The 27,948-nt window shown below is 33.0% G+C and overlaps 1 protein-coding gene across 1 annotated transcript; it reads right to left on the reverse strand.

Moving 5' to 3' along the window:
• Positions 1-314: 314 nt before the first annotated feature.
• beta-Man (beta-mannosidase) lies at positions 315-27,948 on the reverse strand. The gene is made up of 11 exons (XM_075290343.1): positions 27,375-27,948; positions 10,587-10,724; positions 10,001-10,514; positions 9,788-9,884; positions 9,505-9,685; positions 9,318-9,428; positions 6,197-6,670; positions 5,714-6,135; positions 5,445-5,642; positions 750-935; positions 315-668 (listed from the first exon to the last, which is right to left on the reverse strand). Exons 1-11 carry the CDS (start codon positions 27,559-27,561, stop codon positions 393-395), a joined length of 2,784 nt encoding a protein of 927 aa, XP_075146458.1. The 5' UTR covers positions 27,562-27,948; the 3' UTR covers positions 315-392.

The following is a 27,948-nucleotide window of genomic DNA, read 5'->3' on the forward strand; positions in this document are numbered from 1 at the left end:
GAATAAATTTAGACTAACAATAGACAACAACCCAATTTCGACTATTTATCCACTATATTCGGGTTTTGCTATAAAAGTTCGGGTTTCCCATGGAAAATCAATATATTTTGCTGCTATCTGTAATAATGTATTTCAAAAACTTGTGAAGTTACTCATTTGATGTGCAAAGCCTTTTTCATCCATATTTGGTCTGTATTAAAATTTTAACAAATTTATGTTAAGTTTATCATTTCACCAAATAATCACAACATATAATGCAACTTGTATGCGGTTTTTAATTGTCATTCCATTACAAAAACTTTTAGGAATGGAAATAATTTTAATTAATAATTTTTATTTTTTTTTTAATTTTTCTCTTTTAATAAACATTACAGTAATATTATCTATAATTGTTACACTTTTAGAAATTGATTAACTGTCATCAAATTCAGATCAGATCTCTTAAGTTTAACACATTTCTTGGATTCAAACTCCAAATGGACTACACAACTTCCAGAAGTCAACATAAAACCATTCTTGGACAATTTATATGTTGATATATCCGTACGATCCTCAAGCAGCAATTCAATATAAACGAATATGGCCGGATATTTAGAGGTCAAAGCAAGGCTAAAACTGTTTAGCTTAACATTTTCTGTGGTTCGACAAAATGTGTTTCGAACTTCCAGCTGAAAACGAAAATACACCAAACATTTTTGATAAATTAAAATTTTTACTTAAAACAAATAGATATGCTACTTTGTACTCACATCCAATTCAGGATCCTTTACAGCTTGAACACTATTGAATGTTGTTGGGAAATAGAAGGTACGGGCCAGTACAAGATTATTGCTACGATGCAAAACAAACTCCACAAAGCTATTTTGTTTTGTAAACTCTCCACTAATGATGTCATCAATCGGTATTACCTTGTCATATTGAACACCATTTGGAACCTATAAGGTCAAAATTTAGATATATGAAGAAATGTTTCTGTAAAATTGGAGCAGCGAAATTCCAATTACAATACGAAGGTTGCCTTTTATATTTCGTGTTTGGGTAACACATGCAAATATTGCTCATCGAAAATCGCCTTATTGCTTTTCAAAATATTCCCCATTAAGATCTATGCCCGTATGCATACGTTTGAACCAATTGTCGAAACACGTTTGCAATTTCTTCCGGGATCGAAAACATTGACCTCTCATTTGATATTTTATGTACGGTAATAAAAAGAAGTCATTCGTCCCATGTCAGGACTATACGGCGGATGACCCATCAAATCGATGGTTATGGTTATTTACAACTCAGAATTGACTGTTCTGCCTTGTTCTACGATTATGAATGTGTCACGTCCAGTTTTCCGAAAAAAACAGGCGATCAATTACTTGAAAGTGCTTCGTACGCGATCAACTTGTGTGGGATTGAGCTCATCTTGAAATACACATACTTCGTTAGACGCTTTTCGAAGTAAAGTGTTTCTATTTTTGGATAATTTCTTTCAACCCCACACGAGCCCTTTTTTGAGCGATTTACTAATTTTTATGGGATCCAACGCGAACAAATTTTTTGACGGTCAAATCTCCATGCAATATTGAATCTATCCTGGTCCTACCAATGCCTAAGAATGTCTCAATATCACGGTAGGTGTAAGGGCAAAAGTCGCCAGCTCGTTTTTACCCACAAAATCCATTGCCTTTCTAATATTATTACTTTGTTTATAATATTAGTGAAGAATAATGTATGTAAGTTATCCTATTTAATTATGTTTTCTCTTATTTAAATTAAAAGAAAAGTCAATAACGTTTTCTTTGAAGTAAGATGTTTGAATTTAACGGAAAAGAAAATAGGATAGCGCCATCTGTGGGATTTGGAAAGCAGTAAGCATTTATGCAGTCAACTGTGTGTGAGTGCATGGGCGACCAAACAGCTATAAAAGGAGTAGCAAGCGCACAAACTGGGCAGATGGTTGGTGATCGCCAAAGAGTTAAGAATTAATTTTAGTTGATGCGGAGTAAATCTCAGCTTGAAATAAAATTAATACAAATCTCAAAAGAGGATCTTCCATACAGTGTAGCACTGACAGCGAAGTATAATCTTCGTCTGACACCCTCTCCTCACACCCTTAATCTTCGTCTGACCTCCTATCCTCACCACCTTGCCCAGCGAAATATAATCTTCGCCTGACCTTCTCTCCTTCCCACCTTGCTCAGCGAAGTATTATAACCTAACCTTCGTCTGACACAAATATAATCTTCAATGAAGTATAATCTTCGTCTGACACCGCTCTCCTCCCCCTTGCTCAGCGACGTATAATCTTCGTCTGAACCCCTCTCCGCCCCCTTTCTCAGCGAAGTATAATCTTCGTCTGACACTCCTCTCCTCCCTCCCTTTCTCAACGAAGTATAACCTTCGTCTGACACCTCTCTCCATCCTCCCATTCTCTCAGCGAAGTATAATCTTCGTCTGACGCCCCTCTCCATCCTCCCATTCATCTGTCTTCCCCTTTTCTTCAGCGAATTATTATCTTCGTCTGACCTCCTCTCCTTCCCCCCTTGCTCTGCGAAGTATAATCTTTGTCTGACACCCCTCTCCGACCCCTTGCTCAGTGAGTATAATCTTCGTCTGACACCCCTCTCCTTCCTCCTTTCTCTCTAGCGAAGTATAATCTTCGTCTGTCCTCCCCTCAGCGAAGTATAATCCTCGTCTGACCCCCTTTCCTTCCCCCCTTGCGCAGCGAAGTATAATCTTCGTCTGACACCCCTCTCCGACCCCTTGCTAAGCGAAATATAATCTTCGTCTGATCTACTCTCCACTCCCCCTTCATAAGCGAAATAGGACGTCGCCGGCCGATCTGCAACCCCTGTCTCCGAGTTCCCCTTGGTCCTCAGTCAAGGAAAACGTGAACGTATATCCGCCCGCATACTCCCAGTGCCGCGAGGAGTAACTATCTGCGTTACTCCGTTACGATTAGATTTGTTACTTAACATTTTTGTGTGATTATTGTGTTCAATCTGTGTAAATAAAGAACTTTTGTGCATTTAATAGAAATAAGCAGTATTTCTCTCTCTGACAGTCAACTAAAAATAATTGGTTTGTAACGACCCTGGTACCCGCTAAGTCTTCCATGGATAATATTGATGAAAACATGTCGTTACATAGAGGTCACATGACGATATTGGAATATCAGTTGGTCGATGGTTTCCGGAAAAGCAACTGATTTTGGGCAATCTTCATGCAATTCGTCTTGGAGTGAATTGCGGCCTCGGTTGATTTCACCATACCATAGATAAACAGTGGTCCTTGACGGAGCTTCATAGTAAAAAATTTAATTAGGTTTATCGATGCACGTCGAAAGTTATAAAAAAATAATCGCACGAAAATGTTCACGATTTAATTCCATTTTTTGGGCGAGATGAATCTTTTATGTTGCTGTATACAACACAAATAGCGCTCGTATGTCAAAATGTTCAGAATGCGTTTAACCTCAAAAATGTTCAGCTTTACGATAGAATTATTAGTTGGCATATTGCGACAATAGGGTTGCCCAATCCCGAAAAATAAAAGGCAACTCTCATAGTACCACTGAGGCCTTAGGGTTCCACCACTGAGCCCTTAGGGTTCCACCACTGAGACGTTTGGTCATACGGTTTCACGACTGAGATTTCGAATCTAAAGTTCCACCACTGAAACCTCCGGGCCTATAGTTCTACCACTGAAACATTGGGGTCTACAATACCCCAATGAGACATTCGGGCCTTAAAATGAATCACTGAGAACTTCAGGCCAACATTTCCTATGTAGATTAGCAATATTACCGATCATCTACTAACCGAATTCCTCAACAGCAAATCCAAATTCTCATCCACCACCGATCATCAACGAAAAGACGTTCTCATTAGCGAAGCGATCATCTCCGAACCGAATTGGAAATCTACGAATTATTCTCATCAACCTCCAATCATATATATTTCAAACAACGCCACCTTCTATCTACCAACGAATTACGACCACCTTCATTTCAGCGAATAAACCATTTCACGATCATCTACAAATTGACGAAATTTCGAATGTCTTGCTTCATAATCGATAAGTCTTCTTCCATAATTTATCCACCAAATCGACGTCCTCATCTAAGAGCCGATCATCTCATAAACTATGAATCATCTATGAACCGAAATTCCTCATCGACGAATCGAATTTCTCATCCACCGATTACCAAAGAACCGACGTTCTTATCACCATTTCCTATGTAGATTAGCAATATTGCCGATCATCTACTAACCGAATTCCTCAACAGCAAATCCAAATTCTCATCCACCACCGATCATCAACAAAAAGACGTTCTTATTAACGAAGCGATCATCTCCGAGCCGAATTCGAAATCTACGAATAATTCTCATCAACCTCCAATCATCTGTATTCCAAACAACATCGGATAATCACGCCATCTTCTATTTACCAACGAATTTCGACCACCTTCATCTCAGCGAATAAACCATTTCACGATCATGTACAAATTGACGAAATTTAGAATGTCTTCCTCCACAATCGGAAAGTCTTCTTCCATAATTTATCCACCAAATCGACGTCCTCATCAACGACCCCAAAATCTCATAAACTATGAATCATCTACGAACCGAAATTCCCCATCGAATTCCTGATCGACGAAGCTCTCATAAACCACCGCGCCACAGTATGCCAATCAGGTCCTAAAAATGCACCACTGAGAACTTTTCCAATGTACATTTCCGATGTAGACTAGCTAGCATGACAGTCATCAGCAGTAGTAAAACCGTTAGTAACCAAATTAACCTAAGAGTTCATAAACTGCCGATCAACTCATCTACCATCTACCACCGATCATCAATGAAAAGAAATTCTCATCAACGAAGCAATTATCTCAGAACCGAATTCGAAATCTACGAATTATTCTCATCAACCTCCAATCATCTGTATTCCAAACAACATCGGATAATCACGCCATCTTCTATCTACCAACGATTTCTGACCATTAACTTTCGATCAAATTCATCTTAGCGAAGATACCAATTCACGATCATCTAAAAATCGACCCGAATGTCATCTTCCGTAACCCATCAATCAAATCTATGCCCGCATCAACGATCTGAAGATCTCATAAACTACGACTCATCGAATCGAAATTCCTCATTGACGAATCGATGTTCTTATTATCAATGAACCGAATTTTTCATCAACTACCAATAATCAACGGACCGACGTAATCATCAACAAACCGAAGCTCTCATAAATCACCGATCATTTACGAACTGAAATCCCCATCAACTTTCGATAATCTACGAATGGAAATTCTCCCAATCAATCATGATCAACAATTCAAAACAAGATTTTTAAAGATAAGCTGGCAAGATTGGTAATCGTAAGCCATACATATTTGACTGTTCATAATTTTCCTCTCTGCCGAAACTCTTTCAAAATCTTACCAAAGTCACGGGCCATGTTTTCGTATCTTTGGGATACAATTGAGTCCATTTGTAAACATTCATCGAAACTTGTAGGCCATAAGTGTCCACTTCAAATAGATCACATATCAAGGATACATTTAAAGAATTTGTTTTGCTATCCAATAGGGCTACAATAGAGGTGGGTGCCAAAAATTCCTTGGACCAATAATGTAAAAGCTGTGGGGAGGGGATAAAATAATAACAATTACAAATGAAATATTAAAATAATGACAAAACACAGATCACACCTTAAAATTTCCATAAAAATCTATGGCCGACCATGATGGAGCCACCCATACATCATTCAATTGCCAATAGAGGGCGCCCATAGTTCGATGTTCAGTATTGCGTAGACTACGATATAACTCTGTCTCAACTTTGGTGGCCATGGCCTGGGTAAGTTGACTGAAATAGGCCAAAGCTTCCAAATAATTGACATCTTCGGGCAAAGGTAAGGGAAAATGTTGCCTAACTAAAGTGGTGATGGCTAACATGCCCAAAGGATGATGCTGACGATGTTCGATTAAGTCATTTAAATTGTCATCTTCATTCATAGAACGATGCCATGCTGTCATTGAAGGTATACTCTGGAATCCATATTCGGAAGCAAATCTGGGACGAGGATATATTGAGGGATTCCAGCCATCTTTGAAGACATCATAGAAATGAACTGAAAAAATTGAATTTTTCTAAGAAATTGGCCAATGTTAGCTATGATACTCAAAACTTACCATCCCCATAATTGGGATCCTGTGGATTATCGGATATATAATTATCCTTAATGGATTCCTTGCCATTCGATGGTGATGATACCAATGGATCTGGTCGATCTGAGTGTCCCACCGCCTTTAGTTCGTGGACCACTGTGGCCACATAGAGTTTACGATATTCCGTTTTATATCTCTCCTCCAGAGTTCCATACCAATTTTGCGCTATGGCCACTTCATTTTCATTGTTTGTGGCAAATATAGCCACACTTGGATGATGGGCAATTCTTTGGGCATTTTGTAGAATTTCCTTACGTACCGAAGATAAAAATGAATCGGTGGCAGGATACATGGCGCATGCAAACATCATATCTTGCCAGATTAAAATTCCATAGGAATCAGCTAAATCATAGAAATAATCCGATTCGTATATTCCACCACCCCAAACACGAATCATATTCTGATGTGCTGATTTAGCAGAGTGCAAGAGATGTCCAACTGAAATAGAAGAATATTCGCAATTAGATGAAGTAAGGATAAAGTTAATCTAACTAAATCTCATGGCCAAATAGACAACCCCTCCACTGTGAAACCAAAAACAAATGGTTTAAAAAATGCAAAAGTGTACAGATCTTAATGGGGAATATTTTCAAAAACAATAAAGGGAATTTTGATGATTAATATTTGCTTTCAAATCCCGAAATATAAAAGGTAATCCTCGTAACAATCTGAAGTTAGTTGTAATACATATTATCCACACTGTAATATTATTTTTATACCCTTCACCACTACTGTGGTACAGGGTATAATAAGTTTGTGCATTTGTATGTAACGCCAAGAAGGAATAGTCTGAGACCCATCGTTTAGTATACCGATCGTCTTAGAATTAAATTCTGAGTCGATTTAGCGATGTCCGTCTGTCTGTTGATGTATTTTTGTGTGCAAAGTACAGCTCGCAGTTTTAGTCCGATTGTCCTAAAATTTGGTATAGGGTCCTGTTTCGACTCAAAGACGATCCCTTTTGATTTTGGAAAAAATCGGTTCAGATTTAGATATAGCTGTCATATATATTTTTCACCGATCTGGTCATAATTGGCGTGTATATCAACCGATCTTCCTAAAATTCCGTACATCCGAATATTTTATGAGTCTCGAAAAACTTGCAAAATATCAGCCAAATCGGTTCAGATTTAGATATAGCTCCCATATATAGCTTTCGCCCGATTTACACTCAAATGACCACAGAGGCCAATTTTTTGCTCCGATTTAGTTGAAATTTTGCACAGGGAGTATAATTAGCATTGTAGCTATCCGTGCCAAATTTGGTTGAAATCGGTTCAAATTTAGATATAGGTCCCATATATAGCTTTCGCCCGATTTACACTCATATGGCCACAGAGGCCAATTTTTAACTCCGATTTAGTTGAAATTTTGCACAGGGAGTAGAATTAGCATTGTAGCTATGCGTGCCAAATTTGGTTGACATCGGTTCAGATTTAGATTTAGCTCCCATATACATGTTTTTCAGATTTCGACCAACATTTTCGTTGTAAAATCGCCACTGCTTAGTCGAAAAGTTGTAAAAATGACTCTAATTTTCCTAAACTTCTAATAAAGGGTGATTCTTTTGAGGTTAGGATTTTCATGCATTAGTATTTGACAGATCACGTGGGATTTCAGACATGGTGTCAAAGAGAAAGATGCTCAGTATGCTTTGACATTTCATCATGAATAGACTTACTAACGAGCCACAACGTCGAATTTTCAGTGAATGGGCCCTAGAAAAGTTGGCAGAAAATCCGCTTTTTTATCGACAAATTTTGTTCAGCGATGAGGCTCATTTCTGGTTGAATGGCTACGTAAATAAGCAAAATTGCCGCATTTGGAGTGAAGAGCAACCAGAAGCCGTTCAAGAACTGCCCATGCATCCCGAAAAATGCACTGTTTGGTGTGGTTTGTACGCTGGTGGAATCATTGGACCGTATTTTTTCAAAGATGCTGTTGGACGCAACGTTACGGTGAATGGCGATCGCTATCGTTCGATGCTAACAAACTTTTTGTTGCCAAAAATGGAAGAACTGAACTTGGTTGACATGTGGTTTCAACAAGATGGCGCTACATGCCACACAGCTCGCGATTCTATGGCCATTTTGAGGGAAAACTTCGGAGAACAATTCATCTCAAGAAATGGACCGTTAAGTTGGCCACCAGGATCATGCGATTTGACGCCTTTAGACTATTTTTTGTGGGGCTACGTCAAGTCTAAAGTCTACAGAAATAAGCCAGCAACTATTCCAGCTTTGGAAGACAACATTTCCGAAGAAATTCGGGCTATTCCGGCCGAAATGCTCGAAAAAGTTGCCCAAAATTGGACTTTCCGAATGGACCACCTAAGACGCAGCCGCGGTCAACATTTAAATGAAATTATCTTCAAAAAGTAAATGTCATGGACCAATCTAACGTTTCAAATAAAGAACCGATGAGATTTTGCAAATTTTATGCGTTTTTTAAAAAAAAAAGTTATCAAGCTCTTAACAAATCACCCTTTACATATATATCGAGCGATAAATCATAAATAAACTTTTGCGAAGTTTCCTTAAAATTGCTTCAGATTTAAATGTTTTCCATATTTTTTTACTAAAATTGTGTTCCACCCTAGTGCATTAGCCAACTTAAATTTTGAGTCTATAGATTTTGTAGAAGTCTATCAAATTCTGTCCAGATCGAGTGATATTTAAATGTATGTAATTGGGACAAACCTTTATATATAGCTTCCAACACATTTGACGGATGTGATATGGTATCGAAAATTTAGATCTACAAAGTGGTGCAGGGTATAATATAGTCGGCCCCGCCCGACTTTAGACTTTCCTTACTTGTTTTTTTATATCAACGATGAACCCACATCACTTTTAGAAGTATTTTAAATTAATCCTTAATCCTCTAACGCCCAAACCGGGAAGCTTTTTGTAAAACACACCTAAAGTCAACCAAAATGAGTAAAATTAAATCAAAACTTATTCAGAACTCTATTGCAGTCTTCACTGGATTTTACCGTACTGATTTTTCTTGTTTTGTTCTCTTGCTTTTGTGTCGTAAGCCAAAAATGGGGCATTAGAGGGTTAATAAAAAAAGCACTACTCACGTCTGTTAGCATCCAAACTATATTCGGGTAATATGTGACTTGGAATATAGTTACTGCCCTTCATGAAAATCTCTTTGCCATTGACTTTAAAGTAGAATGTATTGCCAGATCCTGGAAAAAAAAACACCAAGAAGAGAATATGCAGTAGACCTCAACTTGACTTCATAGGTGAAAAATCTACGATTACCTTCGCTAACAGGTTCCTCTACCAATTCAATTGTACGAAAACCAATGCGAATGGATTTTTTGGAAATAGTTTTACTCCTTAAACTCGTACCGCCGGCATCCCACCATGCCTTTAAGCTAAAATGTAAGGGATAGAGTTTTTGTTCGCCATAGCCATTGGGCCACCATAGAGTAACCTCATCCTAAAAAAAAACAAAAATTGCAACAATGAAAATAAATTTCAATTTTGTTTTTCGAATCAGTGGCAATTTAACACTGACTCGTTGTCGCACATGCATACTTACAATGGGAAAAGCCAACTGGAACATAATTACGGGAGCCTTGTAACTAATTGGGATTTTGGTATGGTCACTGATGATCACCGGATTCTTAAGTAGTTCTCTAGCAATTGTACAATTTACATATAAACAAAATTAAAAATCCATAATGACAAAGACCAGAATATTGAACTTCAATTGAGATTGATTTCAAACCTAATTGAGGCATCTTCAACTTACACAGCATAGAAGGTCAATTCAGCATAGAAATCATGTTGGCCAGCACAATCCATAAATACTCGCAAATCCATATTCCAATGGGTATCATTTTTTGTCATGGCCACATCAACGTCTCGTATCAAAGCCACATCATAATATTCCAAGGCCACCGTTTTCCATATACCCATGGAGGGTGCTGCCAAACCCCAATCCCAAGAGAAACTTGCTTGCATTTTACGTAACATATTCATATGACATTCACCATGATATCGGGGATTAGGACAATTTGGTGGCACTTCTAAATTTTGTGCCTGCAATTCTTGTGACTTTTTCAAAGCCGCATGAATGGGTGATAGAATTTCAATTTCCAAAAGATTTTCCTCTTTTAAGAATTTCGATATTTCATAGGAGTAACGGACAAACATATTATCAGTACGACCCAAAAGATAATGATTGAGTCGTATCTCGGCCACTGTATCAATGCCATAGAGAGTAAGATTTTTAAAACGAATATTTCGCAATTCCGTGGTGTTAACTAAAATTGGGGGGATTTTGTATTCAAATTTCGTCCCGATTTCGATTGAAGGGGTATTGTGTAAGCCCTTACCTGAAAATTCATTTGTATATGTCCAATTATCATAGGCTATCCATCTCATGTTAACATCATTCCAAGAGTCCAATACCTCTTCTCCATATAATGCCGAATATACTCCGCTAGGTAAGGAAATATCGGTAAGACTTATAGCTGAAGGATAATTAGAAGAAATATGGAAATTTAAATAAAAATATTTAATAATTAATATTTAAAAAAAAATATTTATTTTAACTACGCAGGAAGTTCTTTTAATTCAATTTTTTATAACATTTTTATATAAACTTTTATAACTTTTTCATACTAATAATAGGTTATTTTTAATGTTTTTGTTTCAAATAGGTTAAAACTCTGTAAAAGGTTAAAACTCTGTCGAAAAAATGATAAATCCAATCTGAAAAAATTGTGCATTTTTGAAAATATTTGAGGTCATACGTTTCCGACAACCGTTAGAATCCATTAAAAATTATAAAAAATTATAAAAATTATTTATTTGATAAAATATCACAGAAGTTTTTAATTTACATCCAAAACATTGAATTCGGATCACACCTAAAGAAGTGATGCAAATTCAGTGCAACGGCTGTTGAAATGGAGGACTTCCGTCCTATGACAAGTCCATGTTAAATTCATCGCTTATGTGTCAATTTTGCACCACTTCCGGATCCAAAAAGAACATTTTCATTACTTTGTTGGCGACTCTTTTTTTCCGGGATTTTAAGCAAGGAAGACATATTAAAAATGGTAGATTTTTTAATGTTAGTTGATGTAGATTTTGCTAAATATTATTCTCCAACGAAGAGTTACTTCACAAGAAATAGTTCTCTTTAGAAATAAAATTTTGACAACATTTTCTATAAAAAAAAAAACTTTTACACTATTTTATACAGAAATAAAATTTCGACAAAGTTTTCTATAGAAATAAAATTTTGACAACATTTTTTATAGAAATTAAATTCTCTATATAAATAAAATTTCGAGGAAAATTTCTATATAAAAAAAAACTTTTACACAATTTTATACAGAAATAAAATTTCGACAAAGTTTTCTATAGAAATAAAATTTTGACAAAATTTTTTATAGAAATTAAATTTTCTATATAAATAAAATTTCGAGGAAATTTTCTATAGAAACAGAATTTCGAGAAATTTTTCTATAGAAATAAAATGTTGAGAAAATTTTCTATAGAAATACAATTTTTGACAAAATTTTCTATAGAAATAAATGTTTGACAAAATTTTCCATAAAAATAAAATTTTGACAATATTTTCTACAGAAATTAAATTTGGAAAAATCTTGTATAGAAATAAAATTTTCTACACGCAAAGAAAAAAAAAAAAACGTTTGGAAAACATTTACCGAAAACGTTTTTCTTTTGTTAGAGTTTTTTGAATTGCTTCGAAAATTTTAAACTTTTATCACCAAAAAAATTCGTTTGTTACAAAATTTTTATTTTTTCAATAAAAAAAAGTTATTTTTGAAACAACAACACAGTCCATTTCCTTTATATCAAACACTGTTCTTTTCTGACTTTAGGTCTTTAATAAGACACATTTTACAGTTCAAAATTTAATATAGTACAATGTAATGTTGAACAATTTTTCGGAATCTTCCGAACATATCTGGAATATATGTAAAAACAAAAAAAAACAAAAAAAAAAACTTTGGTCGAAGCAGGGATCGAACCCACGACCCTTGGCATGCAAGTCGGACGTAGCAACCACTGCTCCACGGTGCCAAACGAAATGTTTGTTTCTGTTAAATAAACTTTGTTTATTCGTTTCGTGGGCGCCGCAAGCTATGCTATATAAATATAACTTATATAGATAATTATCTATTGATGACCATAACAGGTACGTAGCTCAGTGGTTAGTGTGTTGGCTTACAAAGTGCATGGCCCGCGGTTCGATTCTCCGTCCAGGCGAAAGGTAACAAAATTTTAAAAATTTATAAAATCGTATAATTTCTTCTACATTGTTGGTATTACAGGAAAAGGTGTTAAGAACTAAACAATCTCGTGGATGTGAGAAAGATGTGAGGGAAAATGCAATTAGCAAGAAAACAATGTTTTTTTAGTTTGTCCTTATGAAATTGTTTTTACATCCTGGAAAAGAATAAACGCTTATCACAAAAAGTATATACTTTTCTTCCAAATACACTTCCTTACAGTGAAAAGCAAATGAGAAACGAACTTTGTTTGTCTAAAATTTCGTTTGGGATGAAAGAATTATTTTTTTGCGTGTATAGAAAAAAGTTTTTGCAAACATTTGCTATAGAAATAAAATTTTGATAAGATTTTTATGGAAGTAAAATTTTAACAAAATTTTTTATAGAAATAAAATATTGGCAACTTTTCTATAAAAATAAAATTTTGACAAACTTTCTATAAAAATAAAATTTTGAGAAAGTTTTCGTTAAAAAAAAATGTCTATATAAATAAAATTTCGAGAAAATTTTCTACAGAAATAAAATTTTGACAAAATTTTCTAAATAGATAAAACTTTCTATAGAAATAATATTTTGACTGGCAAAATTTTCTATAGAAATAAAATTGTGACAACATTTTCTACAGAAATAAAATTTTGACAAAATTTTCTACAGAAATACAATATTGACAAAATTTTCTACAGAAATAAAATTTGGATACATTTTTCTATAGAAATAAAATTTGGAGAAATTTTTCTATAGAAACACAATTTTCAAAAAAAATATAGTAATAAAATTATGAGAAAATTTTGTATAGAAATAAAATTTTGACAAAATTTTATATAGAGATACAATTTTGCCAAAATCTTGTATAGAAATAACATTTTGACAAAATTCTCTATAGAAATATCATTTTGACCAAATTTTTAAGCTGCAATAAAAAACAACAACAATGCTTAAAGAACAAAACCAACAATAACAAAACAAAACGAATGGAAAAAGAAGAGGAGGCACGCTCAAAATAAACCCAGCCAACTGAATTCAAATCGATGATTTGACAGTGGCATAGGAAAAGAGATATGTTTGTTTCGAATTTATTTCGGCATAAGCCGGCTATCAATGTAAAACCTTTTTTCGGAGGGTTCAAGAGTGGTTTTTGTTGGGTTTAATAAACTGCCTGAATTTATTCTGATAATTGGTTGATAGTTTGGTTGATAGTGCGTCCATCCAACCATCTTGCATTCTATAGGTTTTTGCCCAAATAAATTTGACAAACATTCTTTTCCTCTGTTGGTTAAGCTACACTTGTAGTTTAGTCAATGTATGGTTTTAAGCTGCAATAAAAAACAACAACAATGCTTAAAGAACAAAACCAACAATAACAAAACAAAAAGAAGGGAAAATTTTCTACAGAAAAAAAAATTGAGAAATTTTCAAAAAATAATTATAGAAGTAAAATTATGAGAAAATTTTGTATAGAAATACAATTTTGACAAAATTTTCTGTAGAAATAACATTTTGACAAAATTCTCTATAGAAATAAAATTTTGACAAAATGTTCTATAGAAAAAACATTTTGACTAAATTTGCTATAGAAATACAATTTTGGTGAAATTTTCTATATAATTAAAGTTTTGAAAAAAATTCTATAGAAATAAAATTTTGACAAAATTTTCCATAGAAATAAAATTTGGTTGGGGATAAAATTGTGCCAAATTTTTCCATAGAAATAAAATTTGTTTGGGGATAAAATTGTTACAAAATTTTCTATAGATATAAAATGTTGACAAAATTTTCTATAGGAATAAATTTTCTCTATGGCAAAATTTTCTGTAGAAATTAAATTTTGACAAAATTTTCTACAGAAATACAATTTTGACAAAATTTTCTACAGAAATAAAATTTTGACAAAATTTTCTACAAAATAAAATATGGAGAAATTTTTCTATAGAAATAAAATTTGGAGAAATTTTTCTATAGAAACACAATTTCAAAAAAAAAAATTATAGAAATAAAATTATTAGAAAATTTTGTATAGAAATAAAATTTTGACAAAATTTTCTATAGATACACAATTTTGAAAAAATTTTGTATAGTAATAACATTTTGACAAAATGTTCTATAGAAATAACATTTTGACCAAATTTGCTATAGAAATACAATTTTGGTGACATTTGCTATAGAATTAAAATTAAAAAAAAAATCTCTAGAACTAAAATTTTGACAAAAGTTTCCGTAGAAATAAAATTTGTTTGGGGATAAAATTGTGACAAAATTTTCCATAGAAATAAAATTTGTTTGGGGATAAAATTTTGACAAAATTTTCTACAGAAAAATAATTTTGAGAAATTTTTCTATAGAAATAAAATTTGGAGAAACCTTTCTATAGAAACACAATTTTCAAAAAATAATTATAGAAGTAAAATTATGAGAAAATTTTGTATAGAAATACAATTTTGACAAAATTTTCTGTAGAAATAACATTTTGACAAAATTCTCTGTAGAAATAAAATTTTGACAAAATTTTCTATAGAAATAATATTTTGACTAAATTTGTTATAGAAATACAATTTTGGTGAAATTTTCTATATAATTAAAATTTTGAAAAAAATTCTATAGAAATAAAATTTTGACAAAATTTTCCATAGAAATAAAATTAGTTTGGGAATAAACTTGTGGCAAAATTTTCCATAGAAATAAATTTTTTTGGGGATAAAATTGTTACAAAATTTTCTATAGAAATAAAATGTTGACAAAACTTTCTATAGGAATAAATGCCATAGAAACAAAATTTTGCAACAATTTTCTATAGAGATTGTTATCTCACAAAATTTTCTGTATAAATAAAATTTTACAAAATTTTCTATACAGATAAAATTTTGACAAAATTTTCTATACAAATAACATTTTGACTATATAAAAAATTTGACTATTATTTTTAACTCGTGGATTTTCGACAAAACCGACAATCAATGTAAAATGTTAAACCAGTCCACCGGAAGTTAAATCTGAGTATCAGTTTATATGGGGCTATTCCCATCAATGTCAACTAATTGTATCAAGTTGTAAGTCCATAACTTGTTTCATTCTAAAACTAAAGCGACTTCAACAGACGGATCGGCGAACATTGCTAGATCGACTTACCATGCCCTAGAATATGTAAACTTTATGGGGTCTCAGATCAACATTTCGATGTGTTACAAACGGAATGGCAAAGTTTCTATACACCTATTCAATGGTGGAGGGTATAATAATATCTGATAATAAAATGATTGATTGATTTTTACTTTAATGTTTTATATAGCAAATTGGACCAAAATTCATTGATGTAAAGAAGAAACCTTTTTATATGTTTATCCCAACATGCCGTCAATACTTGTTGACTTCTATTTGGAGATCTCATCTACTTGAAAAGTAATAATTTTAAGATTACAGTTGTTTAGTTGAACAATTAATAAACATTATAAAATTTTCACTGAAATGATAGGCTGTCCGGTTCCAAAGATTTTTTGTCTTTACACTAATGATATTTGATATTGATTCCGATTCAAAGAAGCGGAGAATTCAGGTATGTACATATTTAACACAAAATTCTCTTTTTTCAATTTGTGTTTGGCGTACTTGACAATAGGAAACAAATTTAAATTTATTCGTTTTCTTTATGTGCTTTAGAGTCCTTTGACATCATCTTAACGATAACTTAGATTTTCAATTAAAAAAAATCTTTAAAATAAAGTGTTGAAAAAATCTCCTATTTTTAAATGTGTTTTTGCTTTGTAGTTAAGATGCAAAAATTCAACAAATTTAAAGACAATGTCTTTTATTATTATAGTTGTTCAAAAGTTTTGAAAAGTTTTTCTGAATTAGTAAAGCCAAGTTGCCCTTGGATTAAAAAAAAAACTGTTCTTTCATGTTAGGATAACCAATTTTAAATCACTTAACTATAAGGAAAAAACGACTTCATTGAAAAGTGTATCGCCTTTTGGACAAGGAAGAACTTTGTAAAGGGTGATTCTTTTGAGGTTAGGATTTTCATGCATTAGTATTTGACAGATCACGTGGGATTTCAGACATGGTGTCAAAGAGAAAGATGCTCAGTATGCTTTGACATTTCATCATGAATAGACTTACGATCTGCCACAACGTCGAATTTTCAGTGAATGGGCCCTAGAAAAGTTGGCAGAAAATCCGCTTTTTTATCGACAAATTTTGTTCAGCGATGAGGCTCATTTCTGGTTGAATGGCTACGTAAATAAGCAAAATTGCCGCATTTGGAGTGAAGAGCAACCAGAAGCCGTTCAAGAACTGCCCATGCATCCCGAAAAATGCACTGTTTGGTGTGGTTTGTACGCTGGTGGAATCATTGCACGCTCACAAAAAATCGCTTCTGTAACATATACTCCCAAACATATTTTGCTTCAAGCATATACATTTTTGGGTATTGCCCAAACATTTATATGTTTGATCTCTTCCAATATATAATATGTTTGAAAGCATATTAGTCTAAACAATATATGTTTGGGTACTCTAAGTTCCAAACATTTTGTATTTTTGCATCCAAATTCAATAATGTTGTCTTCCAAAAAACAATAAGTTATTATGTGAACATATAATATGTTTGGAATCATTTTGCACCCAAAAATATTATATGCTTAAAAAAAATTCTCCCAAACAATATTGTGCTCAAAATTTTATTTATTTATTTATATATTTACAATCATAACGAATTATGAAAATAAACAGGTAATATAGGTGCTAACAACATAGGTTTTCGACCTGAATGCTCAAAATTTTGTTTCTGCCCAATTGTATATTCCCCCACATCTTTCTCACGTCCACGAGATTTTTTAGTTCTTAGCACCTTTTTCTGTAATACAAACATTGTAGAAGAAATTATTCAATTGTATGATTTTTTTTATTTTAATTTTACCTTTTGCCGGACGGGGATTCGAACAGCGGACCACACAGTTTGTAAGGATCAAAGAAGTAGCTGATCAATTGCCCAAGGAAAAATAAAATGTTAATTTTGTAATAACAAGTAACAACCACCAACTTAATTCAATATCGCTCCCTGTTAAATAGCGCTCCAAGCTACTAAACACATATATGTTTATAGGCTATTTCTAAATTAATATATGTTTGCATCCAAGCATATTATATTTACAAACATTTTATGTCCCAAACATAATATGTTCTAACATATTAACATATATGTCCCAAACATGTTATGCTAGTTTATGAACATTATATGCTTGCACTCAAAAATATTGTGTTTAAAAATTTGTGTTCCAAACATATAATGTTTATAGCCAAACATATGAAAAACAGCCTTTTTCATCCGTGTGGACCGTATTTTTTCAAAGATGCTGTTGGACGCAACGTTACGGTGAATGGCGATCGCTATCGTTCGATGCTAACAAACTTTTTGTTGCCAAAAATGGAAGAACTGAACTTGGTTGACATGTGGTTTCAACAAGATGGCGCTACATGCCACACAGCTCGCGATTCTATGGCCATTTTGAGGGAAAACTTCGGAGAACAATTCATCTCAAGAAATGGACCGGTAAGTTGGCCACCAAGATCATGCGATTTGACGCCTTTAGACTATTTTTTGTGGGGCTACGTCAAGTCTAAAGTCTACAGAAATAAGCCAGCAACTATTCCAGCTTTGGAAGACAACATTTCCGAAGAAATTCGGGCTATTCCGGCCGAAATGCTCGAAAAAGTTGCCCAAAATTGGACTTTCCGAATGGACCACCTAAGACGCAGCCGCGGTCAACATTTAAATGAAATTATCTTCAAAAAGTAAATGTCATGGACCAATCTAACGTTTCAAATAAAGAACCGATGAGATTTTACAAATTTTATGCGTTTTTTTTTTTAAAAAAAGTTATCAAGCTCTTAACAAATCACCCTTTATTAGAAACTACGCGCCAAGCAAAATTCGAATTCGTACTTGAAGAAGATCAAGATGAAATCTCACGACAATATTTTTCTCAGTGTACCTCACTTGACCGTTTCTAAAATATTAAAGAATATAATACATAACAACACAACAACAATAGCGTATAAGTCATACGAAACACTCAGTGCAATTTTTACAAGAGAAATGGAACACACTGAAATATTACAAAAAAAAAAAAAAACAATGTGGCATTTGAAGTAACAGTGCAATGGAATGCTGGTCATTAAAATACCATAAGTGAGCATGAAGCTGAAAGTGAGCATGAAGCTGAAACAGAGCACGGTTTTGGCACAATATGTTAAAAAGCAATGCCACATTGAAGATTTAAAGAGTGTTAAGATATTACACAAAGAGAAAAATGAAAAACAAGAGATATACATTAGAGAACCTCTGCATAAAACAAAGCAGACAAAGACAACACAAAGCTACAATACTCAGTTGCAATATTTTGAAGAGTAATACTGTATATTACTGTAAACGGGTTTGTTGCAATACTCTTTATCTATATTATTATTACAATATTATTAAATATTTTGTTATGCAATATATTATTAAAATAATAGGGTCCTATAAACGCACTCATGACTGATATTGGGTTTCATTACTAACGTTATACCTTTCTCTGTATTATGAAGAAAACATTATATTGTTTTTTTCTTTGAATCATAATATTTTGCTCTTAAATTTTATAATTACAAGACCCTTTTTTCTCCGTGTGTAATGAAATTAAGTTTTGGCTTAATAATGTAAAGTATAACAAAAATGATCGAACATGTTCAAAAACAATATTAACTATCGTTTATGGTTTTTCTAAGAACATCAGTGCTATAGTGTGTTATATTGCAATTGACCATAGTATAGGAGGTAATTGATTTTTAAAGAAAGTCACTTATTTACACTTTCCTAATCTAATCACCAAACACTAGGTAATTCATCATTTAATAAAACTGATTCAATCACTGATAGTAAATATAATGGGAAGGTGTTATCAAATCCACAAAGACAAATCGCATATTACATTAGGAAATTGATCTAATTCAAATATTTATTTCAATAACAATTTTGAAAAAAGTACTAACAAAAATTTAAATTTTTATTTCATTTGGATAGGTCAGGAAATCTTAGAATTTGTTTGTCATTTTCAGACAGTAGTTTTTAGAATCATAATTTAAAATTCTATCAATGTTCTATTTATCTATTTGATAAAAATTATTTTCCTTAATTTCATACAATTGCCACCTCTATAAATAATGACTAATGATTAGAATTGAACGAGTAAAATTGAATCGCCATAATAAAAAATGATAATACCAGCAATTGAAACAAAATTTGTATGTCTAGAGTATGTGAGTGGACACACAAAATTTTAAAAACATTTACCATGGATCGTATTACTAAAGAAATAGATAAAAAGATAAAAGTTTACAACAGAATTATTTGTTTTGTAATCAGTCTAAAAGTGCAAACGAATCTTGATTAATTGGAAACCTCACAATATGGATCATTTCTCAATTGTTAAGCTAAATATTATATCCCAGCAAAAAGAGAGCTTCCCAAAAAGGTTCCCCAACTTGTGATCTGGAAGTGGAACAAATTTGGATCGTCTCCAATGAATTTTAAATGGGTTTATCATAGGATGGAAATATTCAATTTTCAAGTCCTTGGCGTTTATTTACGTTTATTCGTTGGCGTTTATTCGTAGAGGTTATGCCTTGGATTTTTATATGAATAAAGAAATTTCAGATATAAGCTAAATTTTTTTCACCTACACTGAAACAAGTAGTGTCCTAATATGGAAGATTATGCAACTTAAATTTTAGGAATCGAAATTTACCCAAAGTTAAGGACAAAATTCTTTAAAATAATGGCATTTTAATTGAATGAAAGTTTATAATCCTTGCTTCAAAAAAATTTTTTTTATTAAATTTAGGACACAAATCTTTAAATTTTCCGTCTCTCTGCTGAAGTTGTAGATCTTTGAAGTAAGGCAAATTTTCCTTAAAATAAATAAAAACATTTTTAATTTTAAGAAATCGTCTTTAACTCAACTGACATATTGCATTTTTAAATTTAAGATAAAATCGCTTCAAATATAGGCTAAGACTTATTTTAAGGATATGCATCTTTGATTTAAAGTTTTTTTTTTTTTTTAACATTAAGACAAGTAAGGAAAGTCCGGCGGTGCCGACTATATTATACCCTGCACCACTTTGTAGATCTAAATTTTCGATATCATATCACATCCGTCAAATGTGTTGGGGGCTATATATAAAGGATTGTCCCAAATAAATACATACATTTAAATATCACTCGATCTGGACAGAATTTGATAGACTTCTACAAAATCTATAGACTCAAAATTTAAGTCGGCTAATGCACTAGGGTGGAACACAATGTTAGTAAAAAAATATGGGAAACGTTTAAATCTGAAGCAGTTTTGAGGAAACTTGGAGTCATTTTTACAACCTTTCGACTAAGCAGTGGCGATTTTACAAGGAAAATGTTGATATTTTGACCATTTTTGTCGAAATTAGAAAAACATATATATGGGAGCTATATATAAATCTGAATCCGATTTCAACCAAATTTGGTACACATAGCTACAATGCTAATTCTACTCCCTGTGCAAAATTTCAACTAAATCGGAGCAAAAAATTGGCCTCTGTGGTCATTTGAGTGTAAATCCGGTGAAAGTTATATATGGGAGCTATATCTAAATCTGAACCGATTTCAACCAAATTTGGCACGCATAGCTACAATGCTAATACTACTCCCTGCGCAGAATTTCAACCAAATTGGGGTAAAACTCCGGCTTCTGGGACCGTATTAGTTTATATCGGGCAACAGATATATATGGGAGCTATATCTAGATCTGAACCGATTTCAATAAAATTTGGCACACTTGACTATAGTACTAATTGTTCTTCTTGTGCAAAATTTTAAGCAAATTAGGGTAAAACTCTGGCTTCTGGGGCCATAGAAGTCCATATCGGGCGAAATATATATATGGGAGCTATATCTAAATCTGAACCGATTTCTTCCAAAATCAATAGGGATCTATTCTGAGCCAAAACACATACTTGTGCCAAATTTCAAGTCGATTGGACTAAAACTGCGACCTAGACTTTGATTACAAAAATGTGTTCACGGACAGACGGACATAGCTATATCGACTCAAGAGCCCACCCTGAGCATTTTTGCCAAAGACACCATGTGTATATCTCGTCTCCTTCTGGGTGTTGCAAACATATGCACTAACTTATAATACCCTGTTCCACAGTGTGGAGCAGGGTATAAAAACTGTTTTTATACCCACCACTATGGAATGGTGACGGGGGTATAATAAGTTTGTCATTCCGTTTGTAACACATCGAAATATCGATTTCCGACTATATAAAGTATATATATTCTTGATCAGGGAGAAATTCTAAGACGATATAACGATGTCCGTCTGTCTGTCTGGCTGTCTGTTTTAATCACGCTACAGTCTTCAATAATGAAGCAATCATGCTGAAATTTTGCACAAGCTCGTCTTTTGTCTGCAGGCAAGTCAAGTTCGAAGATGGGCTATATCGGTCCAGGTTTTGATATAGTCCGCATATAAACCGACCTCCCGATTTGGGGACTTGGGCTTATAGAAATCGTAGTTTTTATCCAATTTGCCTGAAATGTGAAATCTAGAGGTATGTTATGACCATAAAGAGGTGTGCTAGAAATGGTGAGTATCGGTCCATGTTTTGGTATAGCCCCCATATAGACCGATCTCCCCATTTTACTTCTTGGACTTCTAGAATCCGCAGTTTTTATTCAATTTACCAGAAATTGGAAATCTAGAGGTATTTTAGAACCATAAAGAGGTGTGCCAAAAATGGTGAGTTTCAATGTTTTGGTATGGTCCCCATATAAACCGACCTGCCGATTTGGGGTCTTGGGCTTATAGAAACCGTAGTGTTTGTCCAATTTGCCTGAAATTGGAAATCTAGAGGTATTTTAGGACCATAAATAGGCGTGCCGAAAATGGTGAGTATCGGTCCATGTTTTGGTATAGCCACCATATAGAGCGATTTCCCGATTTTGCTTCTTGGGCTTCTTGAATCGGAAGTTTTTATCCAATTTGCCAGAAATTGGAAATCCGGAGGTATTTTTGGACCATAAAGAGGTGTGCCGAAAAGGGCGTGTATTGGTTCATGTTTTGGTATATCCCCAATAATGACCGATCTCCGGATTTTATTTCTTGGGATTATAAAAACCGTAGTTTTTTCCAATTTGTATGAAATTCGAAATCTAGAATTATTTTTGGATCATAAAGAGATACGCCGAAAATGCTGAGTATCGGTCAGTGTTTTAATATAGCCCCCATATAGAGCGATTTCCCGATTCCTGCTTGGGTTTCTAGAAACCGTAGTTTTTATCCGATTTGTCTGAAATTTCACTTCTTGAAGGTATAGAAGGCACACCGATCATGAAAATAACTTGAAACTCAATGTAAAATTTCCAGATTTGACTTCTCGGGTGAAAATCTACAGATTTAAGATTTCAAATCAAGACGTTATTTTAAAATGTTCTTGCACACTTACAAGAGATGTTAATGATTCCTCTAAAACAAAAATGGTTCTTACAAATCCAGAATCTGATATAGTCTTCATAGGTAAAATCTTTAGATTTATCTCCGGGAAGTGTATTGGTTGAACCGCTCTGCTTGATTTGTCCTCAAACCCCCTGAAATTTCAAAGGAAACCCTAATATTTGATCCATGGTGATGGGTATTTAAGATTCGGCCTGGCCGAACTTACGGCCGTATATACTTGTTACTTTAAAGTACCTGTCATAATTTGTATTTAAAATTTGTTTGCACATACCTTTATTAATATATCGCAAATAGAGGATAAAAATTCGATGAATGAGATCAGTATCAAATTTTAATTTTATTTATCCTAGATTTAAAGCCAGGGAGGTCCATCAAAGATGTCTTTATTTTAAAGAAGCCGAATCTTTGGCTCGGAATCAATACAAAAATCCTTAAGGGAAGCTCAAAATCTTTGGATCCAAGTACACTTTTTTTTAAGTGTATTTCACTATTTATACCCTTCAACCCTACTGTGGTACAGCGTATAATAGATTTGTCCATTTGTATGTAACGCCAAGAATGAAAAGAAATTAAAAGGAAGAATTTTTTACCAACCACACTGAAAAAACAGTGAAGAAAACTTTTGATTAATTTTAGAAACTTTTTAATATTTTTAAAAAATTTTAACTAAAGAGTATTACAAGCGCTGGCATCACGCCGATATCACAAAAATAAGTAAATATTTTTCGACAAATTTAAGAAAATTTTGTAGACATAAATAATCTTTTTAACTTTTTAAAGAAAATTTTGTATTTTGAAGGAAAAAATATTGAGTTCAAAATTGCAAGAATGTCTTTAGTGACATACGAAGTTCATGATGGACGCTTTTGTAGTAAAATTTAAAAATTTGAAGAAATAATTAACTATTTTATGAGAAATACGAATTTAGTAAATCTCTATCCTTAATTTGTGTATAATTTTTTTCCCCGTCTTTTAGTTCATTTAACTAAGGTACGCAAAAAATTATTAGAGTAAATGAAACTTTCTCCAAATATAATAATTTTGGCTTTTGGCTTTAGTGAAATAGTGAGTTCACTTTTTTTTTGAGTGCACGAAAATTTGATCAAAAACTTCAAAATGACACTTTTTTAATTTGGGAGATTTATGTTTGAATTTTCTTAAAATTTTGTTGTATTATATTTGTCTCGAGTCGTGATAGGGCATCCCGGGAAGCGCTTAGAAAGTAGTATTTTTACACTGTTAGAAAAATATGTTTTTCATATGTTCCGATATAAACAAAATGTGTTTCGGGCACAATTTTAAAACACAATATATTTATGTGCAAACATGTAATGTTCCTAAACTAACAGTAAATGTTTGGGACATCTATGTTAATATGTTAGAATATATTATGTTTGGGGCATGAATGTTTCATAAAAATCATATGTGTGAATGCAAACATATATAAATTTACAAATTTCGACTAAACATACCTATGTTGTGATATTTTAGCGACAGAGAGAGTATAGAGAAAGAAATAGAGATGGAAACCAGGAGAGTTGACGAAAGATATCAACATAACACAGCGAAAGAATCACAAGAGAACAATTTCTGTGAAACCGCTTGAATGTTGTTTCGGAAAACTGTTTTATGATAAGGCCAAAAATTTGATGTACTTAAGTCTAAATATTATTTAATTTGAATAAAGAGAATAGACATTCGGAACCAAGAGAATAGACATTTGAGACCAGCATTTTATGTATGTGTGGACATGTGTTTTGTTTATCGTTTTGGCATTACGGGTACAATTTTTTTCTTGGTTCGTTAAAAGAAATCAGGGGTCTTCATAAAAATAACGAAAGGGCACTATACTCTTTTTAGAGTTGGGACAGTAAAATTAAATGAGGAGGAAATAGTGAAAAATTACACAGTAAAATGTATAAAAACAAAGTTTAGTTCCTCTTTATTAATAAGTAGTCCACGAGGAGTTGACGGACACCTTCAAATATAAAAGCGGGCATTAAGTTCGAGTTTTGCAGCTAAAACAATTTAAAAAGTTTATTTTCTTTAAAATGAATTATTAAAGAAAAATAAAAGGCATTTTAGAGCGATGGTGTTAAATGCTAGTAGGTTAGGTTAGGTTATGTGGTAGCCCGATGTATCAGGCTCACTTAGACTATTCAGTCCATTGTGATACCACAGTGGTGAACTTCTCTCTTATCACTGAGTGCTGCCCGATTCCATGTTAAGCTCAATGACAAGGGACCTCTTTTTTATAGCCGAGTCCGAACGGCGTTCCACATTCCAGTGAAAGCACTTAGAGAAGCTTTGAAACCCTCAGAAATGTCACCAGCATTACTGAGGTGGGATAATCCACCGATGAAAAACTTTTTGGTGTTCGGTCGTAGCAGGAATCGAACCCACGACCTTGTGTATGCAAGGCGTGCATGCTAACCATTGCAGCACGGGGTCTCCCATGATGGTAGTAAAAACTGTTCACGCCTAAATAAATTTATGTTTATATTATAAAATTATTTATGTATGTTTATACTCGGCTCCACGTTCTTCTTTTGTTAGTGTTTTTGAATCCCTTCCAAATTTAAAAGTTTTGTACCAAAAACAGTTTTTTTGTTACAAAATTGTTATTTTTGCAATAAAAAAATAATATTTTATCCAAAAATCAGTCAATTTCATTTATATCAAGCACTGTTACTGACTATAAATCTTTAATAACCCACATTTCGAAGTTTCATTATAAAAATTTAATATAGTATAATTATAAATGTGTAAATTAAAAAAAAGTGTTCAGTCGGAGCAGGGATTGAACCCACGACCCTTTGCATGCAAGGCAGACATGCTAACCACTGCTCCACGTGGCAAACAAATGTATGTTTCTGTTAAATAATGTTTTGTTTGCATGGGCTCGTGGGCGCCGCAAACTATGCTATATAAATGTAACTTATAACGATAATTATCTACTGGTGACTATAACAGCTACATAGCCCAGTGGATTGTGTGTTGGCTTACAAACTGTATGGTCCTCGGTTCGATTCTCCGTGCAGGCGAAAGGTAAAGTTTAGAAAATTTATAAAAGTGAATAATTTCTTCAACATTATTTGTATTACAGAAAAAGGTGCCCAGAACTAAAATATTTCGTTGAAGTGAAAATTACGAGTATGTTAGGGAATGAGCACAATCGTCTTTGCGAAAAATTCTTCCAAGCATATAATATTTTTGGGCTCAAAATGCTTCCAAACATATAATATGTTCACATAAAACAAACATATTAATGTTTCGGCAGTATCCAATAATATATGTGCTTCCTGCAAAATATGTTTGGAACATATGTTAAAGAAGCGATTTTTTTTTAGGGTGTAGGAATAACTTCTAATTTTCTTTGCTGGATAATGGAGTGTAAAAATCTACGTCAATTTAATGTGAAATTTAAAAATATCGATACCTAGCAGGGATGGAAAATGCAGTACTATAGTACTTTTTTCAATACTTTTTCCCCCTGATCAGTACCGTAGTACCCCCGCGAATGATTTAGTACCTTTTGTATAGACATTTTTTGACCCGATATCGAATTTATGGTACAATAGTTTTGATAAAATATTTTAATATTTTTAGAAAGTATTTTGCTTATTTGCTCTTTTACAAATTTGGCAAAACAGACAAGTTCATGCGGGAAGAAAATCTTGATTTTTAAAAGCCATAGTCAAAAACACGATTTTATTGAATTTCAAGAATAATGCGAACCATTCGTCAGTCACGGTCGAAAGTTGAGACAAAAATAATCTACCAACATTTCTTACCAAAAACTACCAAAAAATATTATTTTGCATAATAACTCAGAAAATTTTGTAAAAATTTTACTTCTACAGAAAATTTTGTCAAAATTGTTTTCTTTTGGAAAATTTGGTCAAAATTTTATTTTTATAGAAAATTTTATCAAAATTTTATTTCTATAAACAATTTTGTTAAAATTTTATTTCATTAGAAAGTATTGTCAAAAATTTACTTTAATTTATGTACAGAAAATTTATGATGTAGCATGAAGTACAACTGTGGCAACCGTGATTACAATACTACGGCAGTCTTTGTAAGCGGATATAAAACTAAAAAATATTTACAAATGAGGAGTTGACAAACAAAATTTTATTGTCTTTCAAATTCAGTCTAAAGGAGCTCTTGACAATAATCTTCCAATGGAATTTTTGTTCAAATTTAGTGAAAAGTACTTTTTTGCTCAAAAAAATACCTTTTTTGTACTTCTTAAAAATTGTATTTTCCATCCCTGATACCTAGTTAATAGTTTATTTGTTGTATTTATTTCGATACTCACATTCATTTTGATTCCTCAGAGACCATTTCCGATTCAAGTAGACAACACTTACGGAATCCGATGCCACTTGTTGAGGGCTTGACAGCAGAGCAAAGAAGAAAGAGCAAACAATTAATCCCAGTACTTTGTTCCCATCAATTATATGTGTTTTTAGCGCAGACATACTCTTCTGTACTAATCTCGACATTTTCTTGACAAATTCACCAACTCCCCTCACTCTCACATTCACTCGTTGTTTACTCAAGCAAATGCCACAAAAATATAAACAAAAACTCTTCAAATTGACACAATTATCGTAATTATTTTGCTGTGCTTCGTTTAACAAATTCTTAGCGTTGTTTTTTTTTTTTTGTTAGCATATCATCATAATTTGTTGATAATTTCTATTTAATTTCTTCCGAATTATTTTACGATTAAAACTTTCCAAAAAAAACCATAGCTTTGTTTATCGCCAACACTTCGAGCTTCTGTTACCCGGTAAATCGTACAGTTGGTTTTACCGCGACCACAAACAAATGACGACTGTTGTGGGGGCTACCTTATGTTGCGAAAAACAGCTGGAATATGAAATGAA

This window comes from Haematobia irritans, chromosome 1 (assembly GCF_050003625.1).
Source record: "Haematobia irritans isolate KBUSLIRL chromosome 1, ASM5000362v1, whole genome shotgun sequence".
Taxonomy (NCBI): domain Eukaryota; kingdom Metazoa; phylum Arthropoda; class Insecta; order Diptera; family Muscidae; genus Haematobia; species Haematobia irritans.

Coding starts and splice junctions, on each gene's coding strand:
- beta-Man (XM_075290343.1), bottom strand. CDS start 27,561: ATGTCGAGATTAGTACAGAAGAGTATGTCTGCGCTAAAAACACATATA. Junction 10,725..27,374: donor TCTGAGGAATCAAAATGAAT/GTGAGTATCGAA, acceptor ATTATCCTTCAG/CTATAAGTCTTACCGATATT. Junction 5,643..5,713: donor ATTTTTATGGAAATTTTAAG/GTGTGATCTGTG, acceptor CCCTCCCCACAG/CTTTTACATTATTGGTCCAA.